Source organism: Bombina bombina, chromosome 12 (assembly GCF_027579735.1).
Source record: "Bombina bombina isolate aBomBom1 chromosome 12, aBomBom1.pri, whole genome shotgun sequence".
Classification (NCBI taxonomy): domain Eukaryota; kingdom Metazoa; phylum Chordata; class Amphibia; order Anura; family Bombinatoridae; genus Bombina; species Bombina bombina.
Genome location: NC_069510.1, coordinates 38,193,612 through 38,213,092, shown reverse-complemented (window position 1 = coordinate 38,213,092; position 19,481 = coordinate 38,193,612). Strand labels below are relative to the sequence as shown.

Below are 19,481 nucleotides of genomic sequence, written 5' to 3'. Positions count from 1 at the left end.
AGCAGCCTCCTGAAAGAATTACTGCTCATTCTACTAGAGCAGTGGCTTCCACATGGGCTTTTAAAAATGAGGCTTCTGTTGAACAGATTTGTAAGGCGGCGACTTGGTCTTCGCTTCATACTTTTTCCAAATTTTCCAAATTTGATACTTTTGCTTCTTCGGAAGTTATTTTTGGGAGAAAGTTTCTACAGGCAGTGGTGCCTTCCGTCTAGGTACCTGTCTTGTCCCTCCCTTCATCCGTGTCCTAAAGCTTTGGTATTGGTATCCCACAAGTATTGGATGAATCCGTGGACTCGATACATCTTGCAAGAGAAAACAGAATTTATGCTTACCTGATAAATGTCTTTCTCTTGCGATGTATCGAGTCCACGGCCCGCCCTGTCTGTTTAAGACAGGTAGTATATTTTTATTTAAAAAACTTCAGTCACCTCTGCACCCTATAGTTTCTCCTTTTTCTTCCTAGCCTTCGGTCGAATGACTGGGGGGTGGAGCTAAGGGAGGAGCTATATAGACAGCTCTGCTGTGGGTGCTCTCTTTGCCACTTCCTGTTAGGAAGGAGAATATCCCACAAGTATTGGATGAATCCGTGGACTCGATACATCGCAAGAGAAAGAAATTTATCAGGTAAGCATAAATTCAGTTTTTTCATGAAACGGTGCTCAATATCTTTATAAAATATAGTTTTATTTTACCCGCATGACATCATTTCATCCAGCCCTCAGATATGGGCCGTACACTGTATACCTCAAATTCAAATCGAATTGCCAGTATTTGGATATAATTATAATGCGATTTCGGCAACCTAAGCATGTGCAAATGGATTTGTCTTTTCGTGCATACGCAGATTGCGACACAAATGCCGACATTACCCCTAATGTATTGACAATCACGCATGCGCATTTCCAATAGAATATCGGCTCAGTGACGTATTCAATTACGTTTCCTATCTTGCGCATGCGCATCTCGTACAAAAGTCGCCACCTTCCAACTGGAGTTGTCCGCCCGCATTGATTTATTTTGTGACTACAGTGTCCATTTAAAGGGACAGTCAACTCAATTTTTTTATTGTTTAAAAAGATAGATAATCCCTTTATTTACCCATTCCCCAGTTTTGCACAGACAAACATGGTTATATTAATATATTTTTAACCTCTGTTTCTAATCCTCTTTTGACAGCCCCCAGATCACATGACTTTTTATTTAATATCTACTGAAATTTTAACTGTGTTGTGCAAAACTCCACAGGAGAGAGCACAATGTTATCTATATGGCCCACATGAACTAACAGTTTCCTGTTGTGAAAAGCTAATAAAAAGCATGTGATAAGAGGCTGTCTGTATTAGCTTAGAAACGGTCAGAAATTTAGAGGTTTAAATGCTATAAAGTATATCAATATAACAATGCTGGTTGTGCACAGCTGGGAAATACGTAGTAAATGTGCTATTTAACTTTTTAAACAATAACAATTTTAGTGTTGACTGTCCCTTTAACACTGGCTTACATTTTTGAGCTGGGTGTTAATTAAAATTAGCTGGTCGGTGCACCCAATAAAACGTCCCTGGGGAGAAACTGCAAGCATTTGTATGGTTTTCAAGCTTGGATTAACTGATGCTTATTCCTTTTGTGTGTGTGTTTTTTTATAAATAAGTATGAAAATACCTTTATATCTTGAAGCACATTGATACACATTGTAAGCAAATTTGTTTAAAATATGATACAGAACGTTTTGAATCTACCTGAAAGTAGATGTCCAGTTTCCGTGAGAATCACCTAGGGGTTAATATTTACTCTCATAAATGCTAGAAGTAGGTTATGGTAGAAACCCCTGATGAAGTGCTCTGCAGTCTGGGGCGAAACGCGTAGGATATTGATCTTGGCTGTTTAGCCTTATAATAGACATCTATGGCGTTACTATGTTTAAAATTAAAGATGGACTTTTAAGTGTAGCGGCTCTCAGTCACTGGTATTCACTGTTCACTACTAATTTTTACACTGGACCTATTCAAAGCATGTAGCACATTTCATAGTAATATTTTGAATAGTTAATTTGAAGTAAAAATTACTATATTTGCTAAAAATGTTTAGGTCTGATAAACGCAGTGCGCGTTCATTATTTATTTTGTCTGGTTTACCATTAAGGTAACTGTGCAAATTGAGACTGACTTGCATCATGCATGTTTAAAGGTAACATTATTTATTTTCTAACAACTAATTGAGGTATTGTGGCCCCAATATATGTTAAAACAAGCTGTAATGAACCATATAATTAATTTTAACTCCTTTTTATACCCCATTGGTAACACATACAAGGCCCATCCTTTTAGCTTTACCTGTGTTATATGCTGTAAACTGAGGTAAATTTGCCATACTTCATATTTACAACTAACATCTGATTGGTCGCAGCAGATGAGATAGGATCAATCTGCTCAAGGGCTTTCAAGGGTTTTGTCCTTGATTGCAAAATCCTGAAACTTGAAATTTAAAATGCTTTTTTAAACATTTACTTTGTATGTAGATATTTTACAATGCAGTGCTTAATTGCTAATGTTAACCACACACAGCCCAGCCCAAAAATTAGCACTACTCAAGGCCTCTATTTCAAAGGAGGGGTCACATGCCCTTGTGCCTATCGGCTGATAACCATGGCAACAGTGAACACCTGACAGGACCATAGGCATATGGAACATCATCAGGGGGTGGGGTATCCCCTATGTTTCCCTCCATAATAAATAGGCAAATTTGAGACTTTCCTCCTCTTTCAAATGAGTGATCCTGTGTCCTAGCTAGTTGCCATAGCAACATCAAATACCTCTCCGCACTGGTTCTGTGTTCTGGTGATTTTGAAGAGGCCTTTATTACCCCCTTTAACCATAGGAATATATTACAAGACCTCATATTTGAAATAGTGAGGTCCCACAATTCAGATCAGGGGTGTCATTTATTTATAGTAGTAATGATAATCTGGCAGCGTCCGCTAGCCTCATTTTGTGGTGGGGTTGACTTTAGGGCTGAGAGAGCCATGTTTCCCCAAACAAATACGAAATGTTAGGTATCAAACTAATAAATGGAAGAACTGAGTGAATGTAAAAATATATTTTGTGAAATTCTTTATAGGATGATTTTTGTTATAACTTTTGTTTAGACAGGAGGGGGTAGAAACATGTTTACATTGTCACTGGGTTAAGCCGTTTATCTGGGAAATCAGAGCTTTGTGTAATTTTAAAATGTATCTAATTTGCTTTAAAAAAAAAACAAGGTATGATTTGTGTTGGTACCTCAGAAAAAAAAAGTAATTTTTTTTTTCTAAATGTAAACAACTAAAAACAGGGTGTGATATGGCTCAGCAGTGAAGGGGTTAATGCCAATACTAATATCTTTATCACCTTCTCAGTCACTAAATATATTTCATTTCATTTTTTTAGGAAAACAAATGTAACTGGTCCTTCAAAATTTCAAGAGAAAAGCAACCAATCCCAGCTCCTTCCTGGTACCAAGGTACAAACTGCAACTAAAGCAAAGAAAGATAAACCAGCGGCTCAAGAGGAAGAGATTGAAAGTGATCAGGAGGGACCAATAGCCACTCAGATGCTCTCGTTTGTCATGGACGACCCAGATTTTGATAGCGACAATTCGAGTAAAGTTAAGAAGACAAAGGTTAGAAAATATTACATTTAACGTGTACTCATCTGGCAATGACCCATGTATACAAATTTTCTAATAACTAGGGCGCTAGTTTTCAAACCTGTCCTCAGTCTCCCTAACAGGCCACATTTTGTGGATATCTGAAATGGAGCACAGGTGAAATAATCATCTGAATAATAAACTTGGTTATTTTACCTGCTCTCATCTAAGGTATTACAGAAAACCTGGCCTGTTGGGGAGGCCTAAGGACACGTTTGAAAACCAGTGAACTAGAGAGGGGTCAGTATCACAAATCTTATACTGATATATAAATGTTTTATATATTTTGTAAAAAGCAGACAAAACGTGGTGTGCAAAGTTCTGTTTTTTAATTATTTGAATGGTAACGAGAATATTTACTTATTTTCCTACAGTTTCTATAATAAATGCTATAAAATATATTTTTTTAATGGAGTCCTTAAAGGGACATGAAACCTAAAAAAATTATTTATATAGAGCATACAATTTTAAACAACTTTCCAATTTACTTCTTTTATCATATTTCTAATATCTCTTGGAATCCTTAGCATAACTAGAGGAACCATTTGCTGATTAGTGGCTGCACATAAATACCTATAATCAATGGTTTACCGATGTGTTCCCAGTAGTATAATTTTGCTCCTTCAACAAAGGATACAAAGAGTATGAAGCAAAGTTGATAATAGGAATAAACTGATAAGTTGTTTTAAATTGCAGTCTCCATCTGAATCATGAAATAAACATTTTGGGTTTCATATCCCTTTAATTTGTTAGAGCATTTTATTTTTATACTAATAATCTCTGGTAATTTATGTTCATCTGTTATAACTATCGCCTAGATTACGAGTTTGGCGTTAGCCTTAAAAAGCAGCGTTGAGAGGTCCCAACGCTGCTTTTTACCGCCCGCTGGTATTACGAGTCTCACAGGTACAGGTGTACCGCTCACTTTTCTTCCATGACTCGAGGCTACCGCAAATCCCCTTACGTCAATTGCGTATCCTATCTTTTCTATGGGACTTGCATTACGCTGGTATTGCGAGTCTTGGAAGAAGTGAGCGGTAGACCCTCTCCTGTCAAGACTTCTACCGCATTTAAGTCAGTAGTTAAGAGTTTTATGGGCTAACGCCGGAACATAAAACTCTTCACTAAAGTGCTACAAAGTACACTAACACCCATAAACTACCTATTAACCCCTAAGCCGAGGCCCCCCCACATCGCAAACACTATAATAATTTTTTGTAACCCCTAATCTGCCAACCGGACATCGCCGCCACCTACATTATACTTATGAACCCCTAATCTGCTGCCCCTAACATCACCGACACCTACATTATTTTTATTAACCCCTAATCTGCCGCCCCCAACGTCGCCGCCACCTACCTACACTTATTAACCCCTAATCTGCGGACCGGACATCGCCGTCACTTTAATACATGTATTAACCCCTAAACCGCCGCACTCCCGCCTCACAAACACTAGTTAAATTTTATTAACCCCTAATCTGCCTGCCCTAACATCGCCGACACCTACTTACATTTATTAACCCCTAATCTGCCACCCCAACGTCGCCGCTACTATATTAAAGGTATTAACCCCTAAACCTAAGTCTAACCCTAACCCCCCCTAACTTAAATATAATTTAAATTAAAATAAATAAATTTAACAAAATTAAATAAATTATTCATATTTAAAACTAAATACTTATCGATAAAATAAACCCTAAGCTAGCTACAATATAACTAATAGTTACATTGTAGCTAGCTTAGGATTTATATTTATTTCACAGGCAACTTTGTATTTATTTTAACTAGGTACAATAGTTATTAAATAGTTAATAACTATTTAATAACTACCTAGCTAAAATAAGTACAAAATTACCTGTAAAATAAATCCTAACCTAAGTTATAATTACATCTAACACTACACTATCATTAAATAAATTACATAAACTGCCTACAATTAATTACAATTAAATTCAATAAACTAAATTACGGAAAAAAACAAACACTAAATTACAGGGGAAAAAAATTACAAGAAGTTTAAGCTAATTACACCTAATCTAAGCCCCCCAAAATAATAAAATGCCCTACCTTATACTAAATTACAAATAGCCCTTAAAAGTGCCTTTTGCAGGTCATTGCCCCAAAGTAATCAGCTCTTTTACCTGTAAAAAGAAAATACAATACCCCCCCCAATATTACAACCCACCACCCACACACCCCTACTCTAAAACCCACCCAATACCCCCTTAAAAAAACCTAACACTACCCCATTGAAGATCACCCTACCTTGAGCCGTCTTCACCCAGACGGGCACAAGTGGTCATCCGATCCGGCCAGAAGTCTTCATCCGATGGGGCAGAAGAGGACATCCAGACCGGCAGAAGTCTTCATCCTATCCGGGCAGAAGAGGACATCCGGACCGGGAGAAGGCTTCATCCAAGCGGCATCTTCTATCTTCATCCATCCGACGAGGAGCGACTCCATCTTGAAGACATCCGGCTCAGAGCATCCTTCCAGCACAACGACGAATGACGGTTCCTTTAAATGACGTCATCCAAGATGGCGTCCCTCGAATTCCGATTGGCTGATAGGATTCTATCAGCCAATCGGAATTAAGGTAGGAAAAATCTGATTGGTTGATTTAATCAGCCAATCGGATTGAAGTTCAATCCGATTGGCTGATTGGATCAGTCAATAGAATTGACCTTGCATTCTATTGGCTGATTAAATCAACCAATCAGATTTTTTTGTGTGGGTTTTAATGTTGGGGGGGTATTGTATTTTTTTTACAGGTGAAAGAGCTGATTACTTTGGGGCAATGCCCCGCAAAAGGCCCTTTTAAGGGCTATTTGTAATTTAGTATAGGGTAGGGCATTTTATTATTTTGGGGGGCTTTTTTATTTTATTAGGGGGCTTATATTAGGTGTAATTAGCTTAAACTTCTTGTAATTCTTTTTTCTGTAATTTAGTGGGGGGGTTTCCGTAATTTAGTTTATTGAATTTAATTGTAATTAATTGTAGGTAGTTTAGGTAATTAGTTTAATGATAGTGTAGTGTTAGGTGTAATTGTAACTTAGGTTAGGTTTTATTTTACAGGTCATTTTGTACTTATTTTAGCTAGGTAGCTATTAAATAGTTAATAACTATTTAATAACTATTGTACCTAGTTAAAATAAATACAAAGTTGCCTGTAAAATAAAAATAAATCATAAGCTAGCTACAATGTAACTATTAGTTATATTGTAGCTATCTTATGGTTTATTTTACAGGTAAGTATTTAGTTTTAAATACGATTAATTTATTTAATTGTAGTTATTTTATTTAGATGTATTTAAATTATATTTAAATTAGGGGGGTGTTAGGGTTAGACTGAGGTTTAGGGGTTAATAACTTTATTATAGTGGCGGCGACGTTGGCGGCGGCAGATTAGGGGTTAATGAATTTAATATAGTTGCGGCAACGTTGGGGGGGCAGATTAGGGGTTAATAACTATAATGTAGGTGGCGGCAGTGTCCAGAGCGTCAGATTAGGGGATAATAGTATAATGCAGGTGGCGACGATGTCGGGGGCGTCAGATTAGGGGTTAATAAGTTTAAGATTAGGGGTGTTTAGACTCTGGGTTCATGTTAGGGTGTTAGGTGCAGACATATTTTTTCTTTCCCCATAGGAAACAATGGGGCTGCGTTAGAAGCTGGACGCTGCTTTTTTGCAGGTGTTAGGTTTTTTTCCAGCCAGCTCAGCCCCATTGTTTCCTATGGGGAAATCGTGCACGAGCACGTTTAGCCAGCTTACCGCTACTGTAAGCAACGCTGGTATTGAGGTGAGAGGTGGAGTTAAATTCTGCTCAACGCTCACCTTTTTGCGGCTAACGCCAGGTTTAAAAAAACCTGTAATACCAGCGTTAGCTTAAGGGAGCGGTGGGGAAAAAAAGGAGCATTAGAGCCGCAAGCCTTACCGACAAAAACTCATAATCTAGCCGTATATGTTTAACTCCAGCTATGTATGTATGACATTTCTGATTGGGCCACCTGCCATGTCCTGCTCAGGAGTTGCAGTGCATTGTGGATCTTAAAAATGTTAGAATAAGGTTCACTTATCTCAGTATTAAATCTCCATGCACATTTTTTTAATCAAGGAAAATAAAAGTTTTATACATTCATTATTTATTCAGCTTTTTGCTGTAAAATACTTACAGAAAGGCTCGTGTGCCCCACCATACCTGCTTGTTGAAATTTACCTAACCATGGGACATTCTACACAGGGATTGGTTAGCTCAGAGCATAAGCTTATTATGCCTTTCCTTAATTGGCCACAGCTAAGTAGAGCAGGAACATTACATCTAACAGGCTTTTTAGGGGTTGCATCTCTGAACTGCCCTTGATTTGCAAAATCTTATATATTGTGCTAATTATATGACAATGTTACATGATTTTAAAATGTTTATTTTGCAAAGCTGTACTTAATTGTAGTTATATGCTGTGAGTGCATTGTCCCATTGCATTTCAAAGGCATTTGTAATTTTCCTAGGCACATACAAAACATGGAAATGGACTGCACTCTCAAACCGGACCGGGTGCATATCCCATGTCAATGCAGAACTGACAGCCCTGGGTATTCACCAGCACGCACAGGCAGCTGCACAGCTCTCAGTAACTCAGACAGTTAACCACAGTCCAGCCTGGGTGCAAAGCCCATAGGGGAAATTTCAAAATTAAATTAACACAACACATAGAAAGCCTGGCACACTCTTGCAAGCATGCAGCTTGATTAAAAGCAAAATGAGAGAGTTTGATTTAATCTAGCTGTGTGCTTGCAAATGTGTGCCTGACCTTTTAGCCGGCGCAAAATTCCATGGGGCAGCATGCACCTCCCGCTTCACCGTTGCCCCCAGATTCCAACCATGTCTACTAAAACCTTTATTTTATTTTTTTTTATCTACAGGACACATTCCCTGTGCTGAACATATCTGACAGCTCAGATGAAGATGCCCCACCATGCCCACCCCCACAGTCTTTGAAGACTACTGTACCTCCCTATAAAATGAGGCAAGAATCAGACCTTTTTGGGTTAGGCTTTGATGAGAAACCCATAAAGGAGAACAGCGAGGAAGGTAAACAAAGCTTACATTATAGGTCAGGATATTGTATCCTGTAGTAATCGTACACAACCTCTTTATAGCTCATTGGCCTATCATGGTAATCACAGGAAATAAATGTAATATTAATGCTGTTCTCCCATTTGCTGGACTTCTAGTATCTCTATGTACCAATGTATATAGAGTAGGTGCAAATCGTATACATGCTAATCCATATTCACTTTGTACATTTTGGGGTCTTAAAGGGACTGTAAATGCTTAAAATTTCTATCCTGAACACTAATATTTTAAAAAAATGTTTTCCGTGAAATAAAAACCATATGTTTCTTATTGTGGCGTAATATCTAGCAGGAAGTATGTATGTGTGCAGCAGGTTCCTTAAAGAGATATGAAACTCACCTTTGTTTCTCTCATGATTCAGATAGAGCATGCAATTTTAAGCAACTTTCTAATTTACTCCTATTATCAATTTTTCTTTATTCTCTTGGTATCTTTATTTGAAAAGCAGTTATGTAAGCTTAGGAGCCAGCCCATTTTTGTTTCAGCACCTGGGTAGTGCTTGCTGATTGGTGGCTAAATGTAGCCACCTTACAAGCCAAACAAAGTGAGTATTTTTTTTTCTTGGTACAGTAACATCTGTTTTATATCAAACAAAAAGCATAATACATTTTAAAATGCCATATTTAAGATGCAACAGCAAAAGGTAACTTTAAATGCCCCTTTAAAGAGACATTAAACTTAAAGATAAAGTCCTCATGTTTAGTTAAAGGGACATTAAAGTAAAAATTAAACTTTCATGATTCAGCTGTAGCATGCAATTGTAAACAACTTGCTTATGTATGTCTGTTATCAAATTAGCTTTTTTTTTTTTTTCATTTTGTACCCTTTGTTGAAAAGCATACCTAGGTAGGCTCAGGAGCAGCAGTGCACTACTGGGAGCTAGCTGCTGTTTGTTGGCTGCACATATGTTTCTTATCAATGGCTCACCAGATGTGTTCAGCTAGCTCCCAGTAGTGCTGTATTCTGTCATTTGCTTTTTTCACTCCCTCTACAGAGACCTGAGTGCATGCTGCATATTTAAAACATTTTCTATTGGGATTCAGACAGAGCCTATCAGTTAAAAAAAATAATCAAATTTGCTTTGTTCCCTGATATTCTGTGTTGAAGAAATACCTAGGTAGGCATCTGTAGCACTGCATGGCAGGAAATAGTGCTGCCCTCTAGTGCTCTTGCAAATATATAAATTTCTTGCAAAACTGCTGCCATATAGTGTTCTAGACACGTGCACGCTCCTGAGGTTCCTGCAAAATAACGAAGAAAATTTGATAATAGAAGTAAATTAGAAAGTTGTTTGGAATTGTATGCTCTATCTGAATCATAAAAGAAACTATCTGGGTTTCATGTCTGCAGCTTTCCCACGCCTTATATACAGTGTACTGCAGCTTTCCCACGCCTTATATACAGTGTACTGCAGCTTTCCCACACCTTATATACAGTCTACTGCAGCTTTCTCATTCCTTATATACAGTGTACTGCAGCTTTCCCACGCCTTATATACAGTGTACTGCAGCTTTCCCATGCCTTATATACAGTGTACTGCAGCTTTCCCACACCTTATATACAGTGTACAGCAGCTTTCCCACGCCTTATATACAGTGTACTGCAGCTTTCCCACGCCTTATATACAGTGTACTGCAGCTTTCCCACGCCTTATATACAGTGTACTGCAGCTTTCCCACGCCTTATATACAGTGTACTGCAGCTTTCCCACGCCTTATATACAGTGTACTGCAGCTTTCCCACGCCTTATATACAGTGTACAGCAGCTTTCCCACGCCTTATATACAGTGTACTGCAGCTTTCCTATGCCTTATATACAGTGTACTGCAGCTTTCTCATGCCTTATATACAGTGTACTGCAGCTTTCCCATGCCTTATATACAGTGTACTGCAGCTTTCCTATGCCTTATATACAGTGTACTGCAGCTTTCCTATGCCTTATATACAGTGTACTGCAGCTTTCCTACGCCTTATATACAGTGTACTGCAGCTTTCCTATGCCTTATATACAGTGTACTGCAGCTTTCTCATGCCTTATATACAGTGTACTGCAGCTTTCCCATGCCTTATATACAGTGTACTGCAGCTTTCCCACGCCTTATATACAGTGTACTGCAGCTTTCCCACACCTTATATACAGTGTACTGCAGCTTTTCCACGCCTTATATACAGTGTACTGCAGCTTTCCCACGCCTTATATACAGTTTACTGCAGCTTTCCTATGCCTTATATACAGTGTACTGCAGCTTTCCCACGCCTTATATACAGTGTACTGCAGCTTTCCCACACCTTATATACAGTGTACTGCAGCTTTCCCACGCCTTATATACAGTGTACTGCAGCTTCCCACGCCTTATATACAGTGTACTGCAGCTTTCCCACGCCTTATATACAGTGTACTGCAGCTTTCCCACACCTTATATACAGTGTACTGCAGCTTTCCCACGCCTTATATACAGTGTACTGCAGCTTTCCCACGCCTTATATACAGTGTACTGCAGCTTTCCCACGCCTTATATACAGTGTACAGCAGCTTTCCCACGCCTTATATACAGTGTACTGCAGCTTTCCTATGCCTTATATACAGTGTACTGCAGCTTTCTCATGCCTTATATACAGTGTACTGCAGCTTTCCCATGCCTTATATACAGTGTACTGCAGCTTTCCCACGCCTTATATACAGTGTACTGCAGCTTTCCCACACCTTATATACAGTGTACTGCAGCTTTTCCACGCCTTATATACAGTGTACTGCAGCTTTCCCACGCCTTATATACAGTTTACTGCAGCTTTCCTATGCCTTATATACAGTGTACTGCAGCTTTCCCACGCCTTATATACAGTGTACTGCAGCTTTTCCACGCCTTATATACAGTGTACTGCAGCTTTCCCACGCCTTATATACAGTGTACTGCAGCTTTCCCACACCTTATATACAGTGTACTGCAGCTTTCCCACACCTTATATACAGTGTACTGCAGCTTTCCCACGCCTTATATACAGTGTACTGCAGCTTTCCCACACCTTATATACAGTGTACTGCAGCTTTCCCACACCTTATATACAGTGTACTGCAGCTTTCCTATGCCTTATATACGGTGTACTGCAGCTTTCCTATGCCTTATATACAGTGTACTGCAGCTTTCCCACGCCTTATATACAGTGTACTGCAGCTTTCCTATGCCTTATATACAGTGTACTGCAGCTTTCCTATGCCTTATATACAGTGTACTGCAGCTTTCTCATTCCTTATATACAGTGTACTGCAGCTTTCTCATTCCTTATATACAGTGTACTACAGCTTTCTTACACCTTATATACAGTGTACTGCAGCTTTCTCATTCCTTATATACAGTGTACTGCAGCTTTCCCACGCATTATATACAGTGTACTGCAGCTTTCTCATTCCTTATATACAGTCTACTGCAGCTTTCCCACGCCTTATATACAGTGTACTGCAGCTTTCCCACGCATTATATACAGTGTACTACAGCTTTCCCACGCCTTATATACAGTGTACTGCAGCTTTCTCATTACTTATATACAGTGTACTGCAGCTTTCCCACACCTTATATACAGTGTACTGCAGCTTTCTCACACCTTATATACAGTGTACTACAGCTTTCCCACGCCTTATATACAGTGTACTGCAGCTTTCCTACGCCTTATATACAGTGTACTGCAGCTTTCTCACACCTTATATACAGTGTACTACAGCTTTCCCATGCCTTATATACAGTGTACTGCAGCTTTCCCATGCCTTATATAAAGTGTAATACAGCTTTCCCATGCCTTATATACAGTGTACTACAGCTTTCCCATGCCTTATATACAGTGTACTGCAGCTTTCCCACGCCTTATATACAGTGTACTGCAGCTTTCTCACACCTTATATACAGTGTACTGCAGCTTTCTCATTCCTTATATACAGTGTACTGCAGCTTTCCCACACCTTATATACAGTGTACTGCAGCTTTCCCACACCTTATATACAGTGTACTGCAGCTTTCCCACGCCTTATATACAGTGTACTACAGCTTTCTCACACCTTATATACAGTGTACTGCAGCTTTCTCACGCCTTATATACAGTGTACTGCAGCTTTCCCACACTTTATATACAGTGTACTGCAACTTTCCCACGCCTTATATACAGTGTACTACAGCTTTCTCACACCTTATATACAGTGTACTGCAGCTTTCTCACGCCTTATATACAGTGTACTGCAGCTTTCCCACGCCTTATATACAGTGTACTGCAGCTTTCCCACACTTTATATACAGTGTACTGCAGCTTTCCCACGCCTTATATACAGTGTACTGCAGCTTTCCCACACCTTATATACAGTGTACTGCAGCTTTCCCACGCATTATATACAGTGTACTGCAGCTTTCCCACACCTTATATACAGTGTACTGCAGCTTTCCTAAGCCTTATATACAGTGTACTGCAGCTTTCCCACGCCTTATATACAGTGTACTGCAGCTTTCCTACGCCTTATATACAGTGTACTGCAGCTTTCCTACGCCTTATATACAGTGTACTGCAGCTTTCCCACACCTTATATACAGTGTACTGCAGCTTTCCCATGCCTTATATACAGTGTACTGCAGCTTTCCCACACCTTAAATACAGTGTACTGCAGCTTTTCCACGCCTTATATACAGTGTACTGCAGCTTTCCCACACCTTATATACAGTGTACTGCAGCTTTCCCACGCCTTATATACAGTGTACTGCAGCTTTCCCATGCCTTATATACAGTGTACTGCAGCTTTCCCATGCCTTATATACAGTGTACTGCAGCTTTCCCACGCCTTATATACAGTGTACTGCAGCTTTCCCACGCCTTATATACAGTGTACTGCAGCTTTCTCATTCCTTATATACAGTGTACTGCAGCTTTCTCATTCCTTATATACAGTGTACTGCAGCTTTCCCACGCCTTATATACAGTGTACTGCAGCTTTCCCACGCCTTATATACAGTGTACTGCAGCTTTCCCACACCTTATATACAGTGTACTGCAGCTTTCCCACACCTTATATACAGTGTACTGCAGCTTTCCCATGCCTTATATACAGTGTACTGCAGCTTTCCCATGCCTTATATACTGTGTACTGCAGCTTTCCCACGCCTTATATACAGTGTACTGCAGCTTTCTCACACCTTATATACAGTGTACTGCAGCTTTCCCACGCCTTATATACAGTGTACTGCAGCTTTCCCACACCTTATATACAGTGTACTACAGCTTTCTCATTCCTTATACACAGTCTACTGCAGCTTTCCCACACCTTATATACAGTGTACTGCAGCTTTCCTACGCCTTATATACAGTGTACTGCAGCTTTCTCATTCCTTATACACAGTCTACTGCAGCTTTCCCACACCTTATATACAGTGTACTGCAGCTTTCCCATGCCTTATATACAGTGTACTGCAGCTTTCCCATGCCTTATATACAGTGTACTGCAGCTTTCCCATGCCTTATATACAGTGTACTGCAGCTTTCCCACGCCTTATATACAGTGTACTGCAGCTTTCTCACGCCTTATATACAGTGTACTGCAGCTTTCTCATTCCTTATATACAGTGTACTGCAGCTTTCTCATTCCTTATATACAGTGTACTGCAGCTTTCCCACACCTTATATACAGTGTACTGCAGCTTTCCCACACCTTATATACAGTGTACTGCAGCTTTCCCACACCTTATATACAGTGTACTGCAGCTTTCCCACGCCTTATATACAGTGTACTGCAGCTTTCTCATTCCTTATATACAGTGTACTGCAGCTTTCCCACACCTTATATACAGTGTACTGCAGCTTTCCTACGCCTTATATACAGTGTACTGCAGCTTTCCCACGCCTTATATACAGTGTACTGCAGCTTTCCCACGCCTTATATACAGTGTACTGCAGCTTTCCCACACCTTATATACAGTGTACTGCAGCTTTCCCACACCTTATATACAGTGTACTGCAGCTTTCTCATTCCTTATATACAGTGTACTGCAGCTTTCTCATTCCTTATATACAGTGTACTGCAGCTTTCCCACACCTTATATACAGTGTACTGCAGCTTTCCCACGCCTTATATACAGTGTACTGCAGCTTTCCCACACCTTATATACAGTGTACTGCAGCTTTCTCATTCCTTATATACAGTGTACTGCATCTTTCCCACACCTTATATACAGTGTACTGCAGCTTTCCCACGCCTTATATACAGTGTACTACAGCTTTCCCACGCCTTATATACAGTGTACTGCAGCTTTCCCACACCTTATATACAGTGTACTACAGCTTTCTCATTCCTTATATACAGTGTACTGCAGCTTTCTCATTCCTTATATACAGTGTACTACAGCTTTCCCACGCCTTATATACAGTGTACTGCAGCTTTCCCACACCTTATATACAGTGTACTGCAGCTTTCTCATTCCTTATATACAGTGTACTGCAGCTTTCCCACGCCTTATATACAGTGTACTACAGCTTTCCCACACCTTATATACAGTGTACTGCAGCTTTCCCACACCTTATATACAGTGTACTGCAGCTTTCTCATTCCTTATATACAGTGTACTGCAGCTTTCCCACGCCTTATATACAGTGTACTACAGCTTTCCCACACCTTATATATAGTGTACTGCAGCTTTCTCATTCCTTATACACAGTCTACTGCAGCGTTCCCACACATTATATACAGTGTACTGCAGCTTTCTCATTCCTTATACACAGTCTACTGCAGCGTTCCCACGCCTTATATACAGTGTACTGCAGCTTTCTCATTCCTTATACACAGTCTAGTGCAGCTTTCCCACGCCTTATACACGGTCTACTGCAGCGTTCCCACGCCTTATATACAGTGTACTGCAGCTTTCCTACGCCTTATACACAGTCTACTGTAGCGTTCCCATGCCTTATATACAGTGTACTGCAGCTTTCCCACGCCTTATACACAGTCTACTGCAGCGTTCCCATGCCTTATATACAGTGTACTGCAGCTTTCCCACGCCTTATACACAGTCTACTGCAGCGTTCCCATGCCTTATATACAGTGTACTGCAGCTTTCCTACGCCTTATACACAGTCTACTGCAGCGTTCCCATGCCTTATATACAGTGAATGTTGGGCAGGTAGGCGCCGCAGCAGAGCATTGGCATGGTGCAGGGGCCTGAAGTGTGTTAAAACTTTGATTAAAGTTGACAAAAATTGATACATAACTTTTCCAAGAACGGAGCAATATTGTTAAGTTAATTTGGGCACATAAGGGCACTTTTTATTGTTGCAAAAGTTGTTTTGACTGATTGCAGAAAAATTGTTGCGCTTTTATTATTTAAAGGCGCAGTACACTTTTTTAGTTCAAAATTTTTGTCTATGTAATTTGACTTCAGAGCTCAATATATCAAGTAAAGAATGACTATTATTGCTATTGCTAGTCTGTTTAACATGTCTGAACTTCAGGAAAGTACATTTTCTATGTGTTTAGATGCCAATGTGGAACCCCCTCTTACTTTTTGTCCCTGATGTACTGAAAGGGCCTTACAATGTAAAGAACAGATTTTCTTTAATGCAAATATGTCTAAGGATGATTCTCAGACTGATGACAATCAGGGTATGCCGCAACTTTCTCCCCAAGCATCACAACCTTTAACGCCCACCCAAGTGACACCGTGTTCTTCAACCGCATCCACTTCATTTACTCTGCAGGATATGGCTACAGTTATGTCATCTACCCTTACAGAGGTTTTATCTAAGTTGCCAGTGTTGCAGGGCAAACGCAGCAGGACAGAGGCCACTCTGATTCCTGCTACTTCTGATGCTTTGATGGCTATTTCCGAGGTACCCTCACAGGGATCTGAATTGGGGGTCAGGGAACTTCTGTCTGAGGGGGAACTTTCCGACTCGGGAAGTGTGTTACCTCAGACGGACTCGGACGTAATGTCCTTCAGATTTAAGCTTGAACACCTCCGCCTGTTACTTCGGGAGGTTTTAGTGACTCTGGATGACTGTGACTCTATTGTGGTTCCACCAGAGAAATTGTGTAAGATGGACAAATATTTAGAGGTGCCTGCTTACTCTGATGTCTTTCCGGTTCCTAAGAGAATCTCGGAAATTATTACACGGGAATGGGAAAGACCGGGTATCCCGTTCTCACCTTCTCCTAATTTTAAGAAAATGTATCCCATAGCTGACAGCGTCCGGGACTCTTGGCAAACAGTCCCTAAGGTGGAGGGAGCTATATCTACCCTGGCTAAGCGTACAACTATTCCTATTGAGGACAGTTGTGCTTTCAAAGACCCTATGGATAAAAAGTTGGAGGGTCTTCTAAAGAAGTTATTTATTCATCAGGGTTTTCTTTTACAACCGACGGCCTGCATTGTGCCAGTTACAACTGGGGCGGCCTTCTGGTTTGACGCCTTAGAAGAGTCTCTTAAGACTGAGACTCCTTTAGAGGAAATTTTAGATAGAATTAAGGCTCTTAAGCTGGCTAATTCTTTTATTACGGACGCCGCCTTTCAGATTGCCAAGTTGGCGGCTAAGAATGCCGGATTTGCCATTTTATCGCGTAGAGCGTTATGGTTAAAGTCTTGGTCTGCTGATGTGTCATCTAATTCAAAGCTTTTGGCTATTCCTTTCAAGGGGAAAACCCTATTTGGGCCTAACTTGAAAGAAATAATTTCTGACATTACGGGAGGTAAGGGTCATCTCCTAACTCAGGATAAAGCAGCTAAACTGAGGGGTAAACAAAATAATTTTCGTTTCTTTCGGAACTTCAAAGAAGTCCCCGCTTTTTCTTCCGCTAAACAGGAAGGGAATTTTGCTCAAGCCAAGGCCGTCTGGAGACCAGGCTTGGAACAAAGGTAAACAACCCAAGAAGCTCACTGCTGCTCCCAAGACAGCATGAAGGGGCGGCCCCCGATCCGGGACCGGATCTAGTAGGGGGCAGACTTTCTCTTTTTACCCAGGCTTGGATAAGAGATGTTCAGGACCCCTGAGGGTATCAACTGGAATTCAAAAATTCTCTCCCAAGGGGGAGGTTTCTTCTTTCACGATTGTCTGTAGACCAGATAAAAAGAGAGGCGTTTTTACGTTGTGTAAAAGACCTCTCTACTATGGGAGTAATTTGTCCCGTTCCAATATTGGAACAGGGGCAGGGGTTTTACTCAAATCTTTTCGTGGTTCCCAAAACAGAGGGAACGTTCAGACCCATTTTAGATCTCAAGAGTCTAAACAAGTTTCTCAGAGTCCCATCCTTCAAGATGGAGACTATTCGAACAATTCTACCATTGATCCAGGAGGGTCAATATATGACTACCGTGGACTTGAAGGATGCATACCTTCATATTCCTATCCACAAGGATCATCATCCGTTCCTAAGGTTTGCCTTCCTGGACAAACATTTTCAGTTCGTGGCTCTTCCCTTCGGGTTGGCCACAGCACCCAGGATCTTCACAAAGGTTCTAGGGTCCTTTCTGGCGGTTCTCAGGCTGCGGGGTATTGCAGTGACGCCTTATCTAGACGATATTCTGATCCAGGCGTTGTCTTACCATCTGACAAAGTCTCATACAGACATGGTTCTGTCCTTTCTGAGGACTAACGGGTGGAAGGTGAATCTAGAAAAGAGTTCACTAATTCCACAGACAAGGGTTCCCTTCTTGGGAACTCTAATAGATTCCATATCCATGAAAATTTTCTTGACAGAGGTCAGAAAGTTAAAGATTCTGAATACATGCCGAGCCCTTCAGTCCAATCCTCGGCCATCAGTGGCTCAGTGCATGGAGGTAATTGGATTGATGGTGGTGGCAATGGACATCATTCCGTTTGCTTGTTTTCATCTCAGACCGCTACAACTGAGCATGCTCAGGCAGTGGAATGGAGATTATGCAAATTTGTCTCCTCAGATAGATCTGGATCAGGAGACAAGAGACTCTCTTCTTTGGTGGTTGTCGCCGGATCATCTGTCCCAAGGGACGTGCTTCCGCAGACCCTCATGGGTGATAGTGACAACAGACGCCAGTTTACTAGGTTGGGGTGCAGTCTGGAATTCCCTGAAGGCTCAGGGTGTGTGGACTCGGTCGGAGTCTCTACTTCCAATCAATATTCTGGAATTGAGAGCAATATTCAATGCGCTTCAGGCTTGGCCTTAGTTTTCGGCCAAATTCATCCATTTTCAGTCGAACAACATCTTGACTGTGGCTTACATCAATCATCAGGGAGGAACAAGGAGTTCCTTAGCGATGACAGAAGTATCCAAGATAATTCGGTGGGCGGAGGCTCACTCTTGTTATCTGTCAGCAATCTACATCCCAGGAGTGGACAACTGGGAAGTGGACTTTTTAAGCAGACAGACGTTTCATCCGGGAGAGTGGGAACTCCATCCGGAGGTGTTTGCCACCCTGATTCTCAGATGGGGCAGACCGGAATTGGATCTGATGGCGTCTCGTCAGAAAGCTCCCAAGATACGGATCCAGGTCAAGGGATCCTCAGGCCGAACTGATAGATGCCTTGGTCGTGCCTAGCTTATGTGTTTCCACCGTTTGCTCTCCTTCCCCGGGTGATTGCACGGATCAAACAGGAGAGGGCTTCGGTAATTCTAATCGCGCCTGCGTGGCCTCGCAGGACTTGGTATGCCGATCTAGTGGACATGTCCT

At 40.8% G+C, this 19,481-nt stretch overlaps 1 protein-coding gene across 2 annotated transcripts in view; it reads left to right on the top strand.

Moving 5' to 3' along the window:
• The window catches only part of RABL6 (RAB, member RAS oncogene family like 6), a 169,799-nt gene that overhangs the window by 137,917 nt on the left and 12,401 nt on the right, over nucleotides 1-19,481 (top strand). For both annotated transcript variants that reach the window (XM_053695822.1, XM_053695821.1), the window contains exons 13-14: nucleotides 3,423-3,654; nucleotides 8,604-8,772. In XM_053695822.1, coding sequence (XP_053551797.1) covers nucleotides 3,423-3,654; nucleotides 8,604-8,772 — 401 coding nt within the window. The remainder of the gene's footprint in view (nucleotides 1-3,422; nucleotides 3,655-8,603; nucleotides 8,773-19,481) is intronic.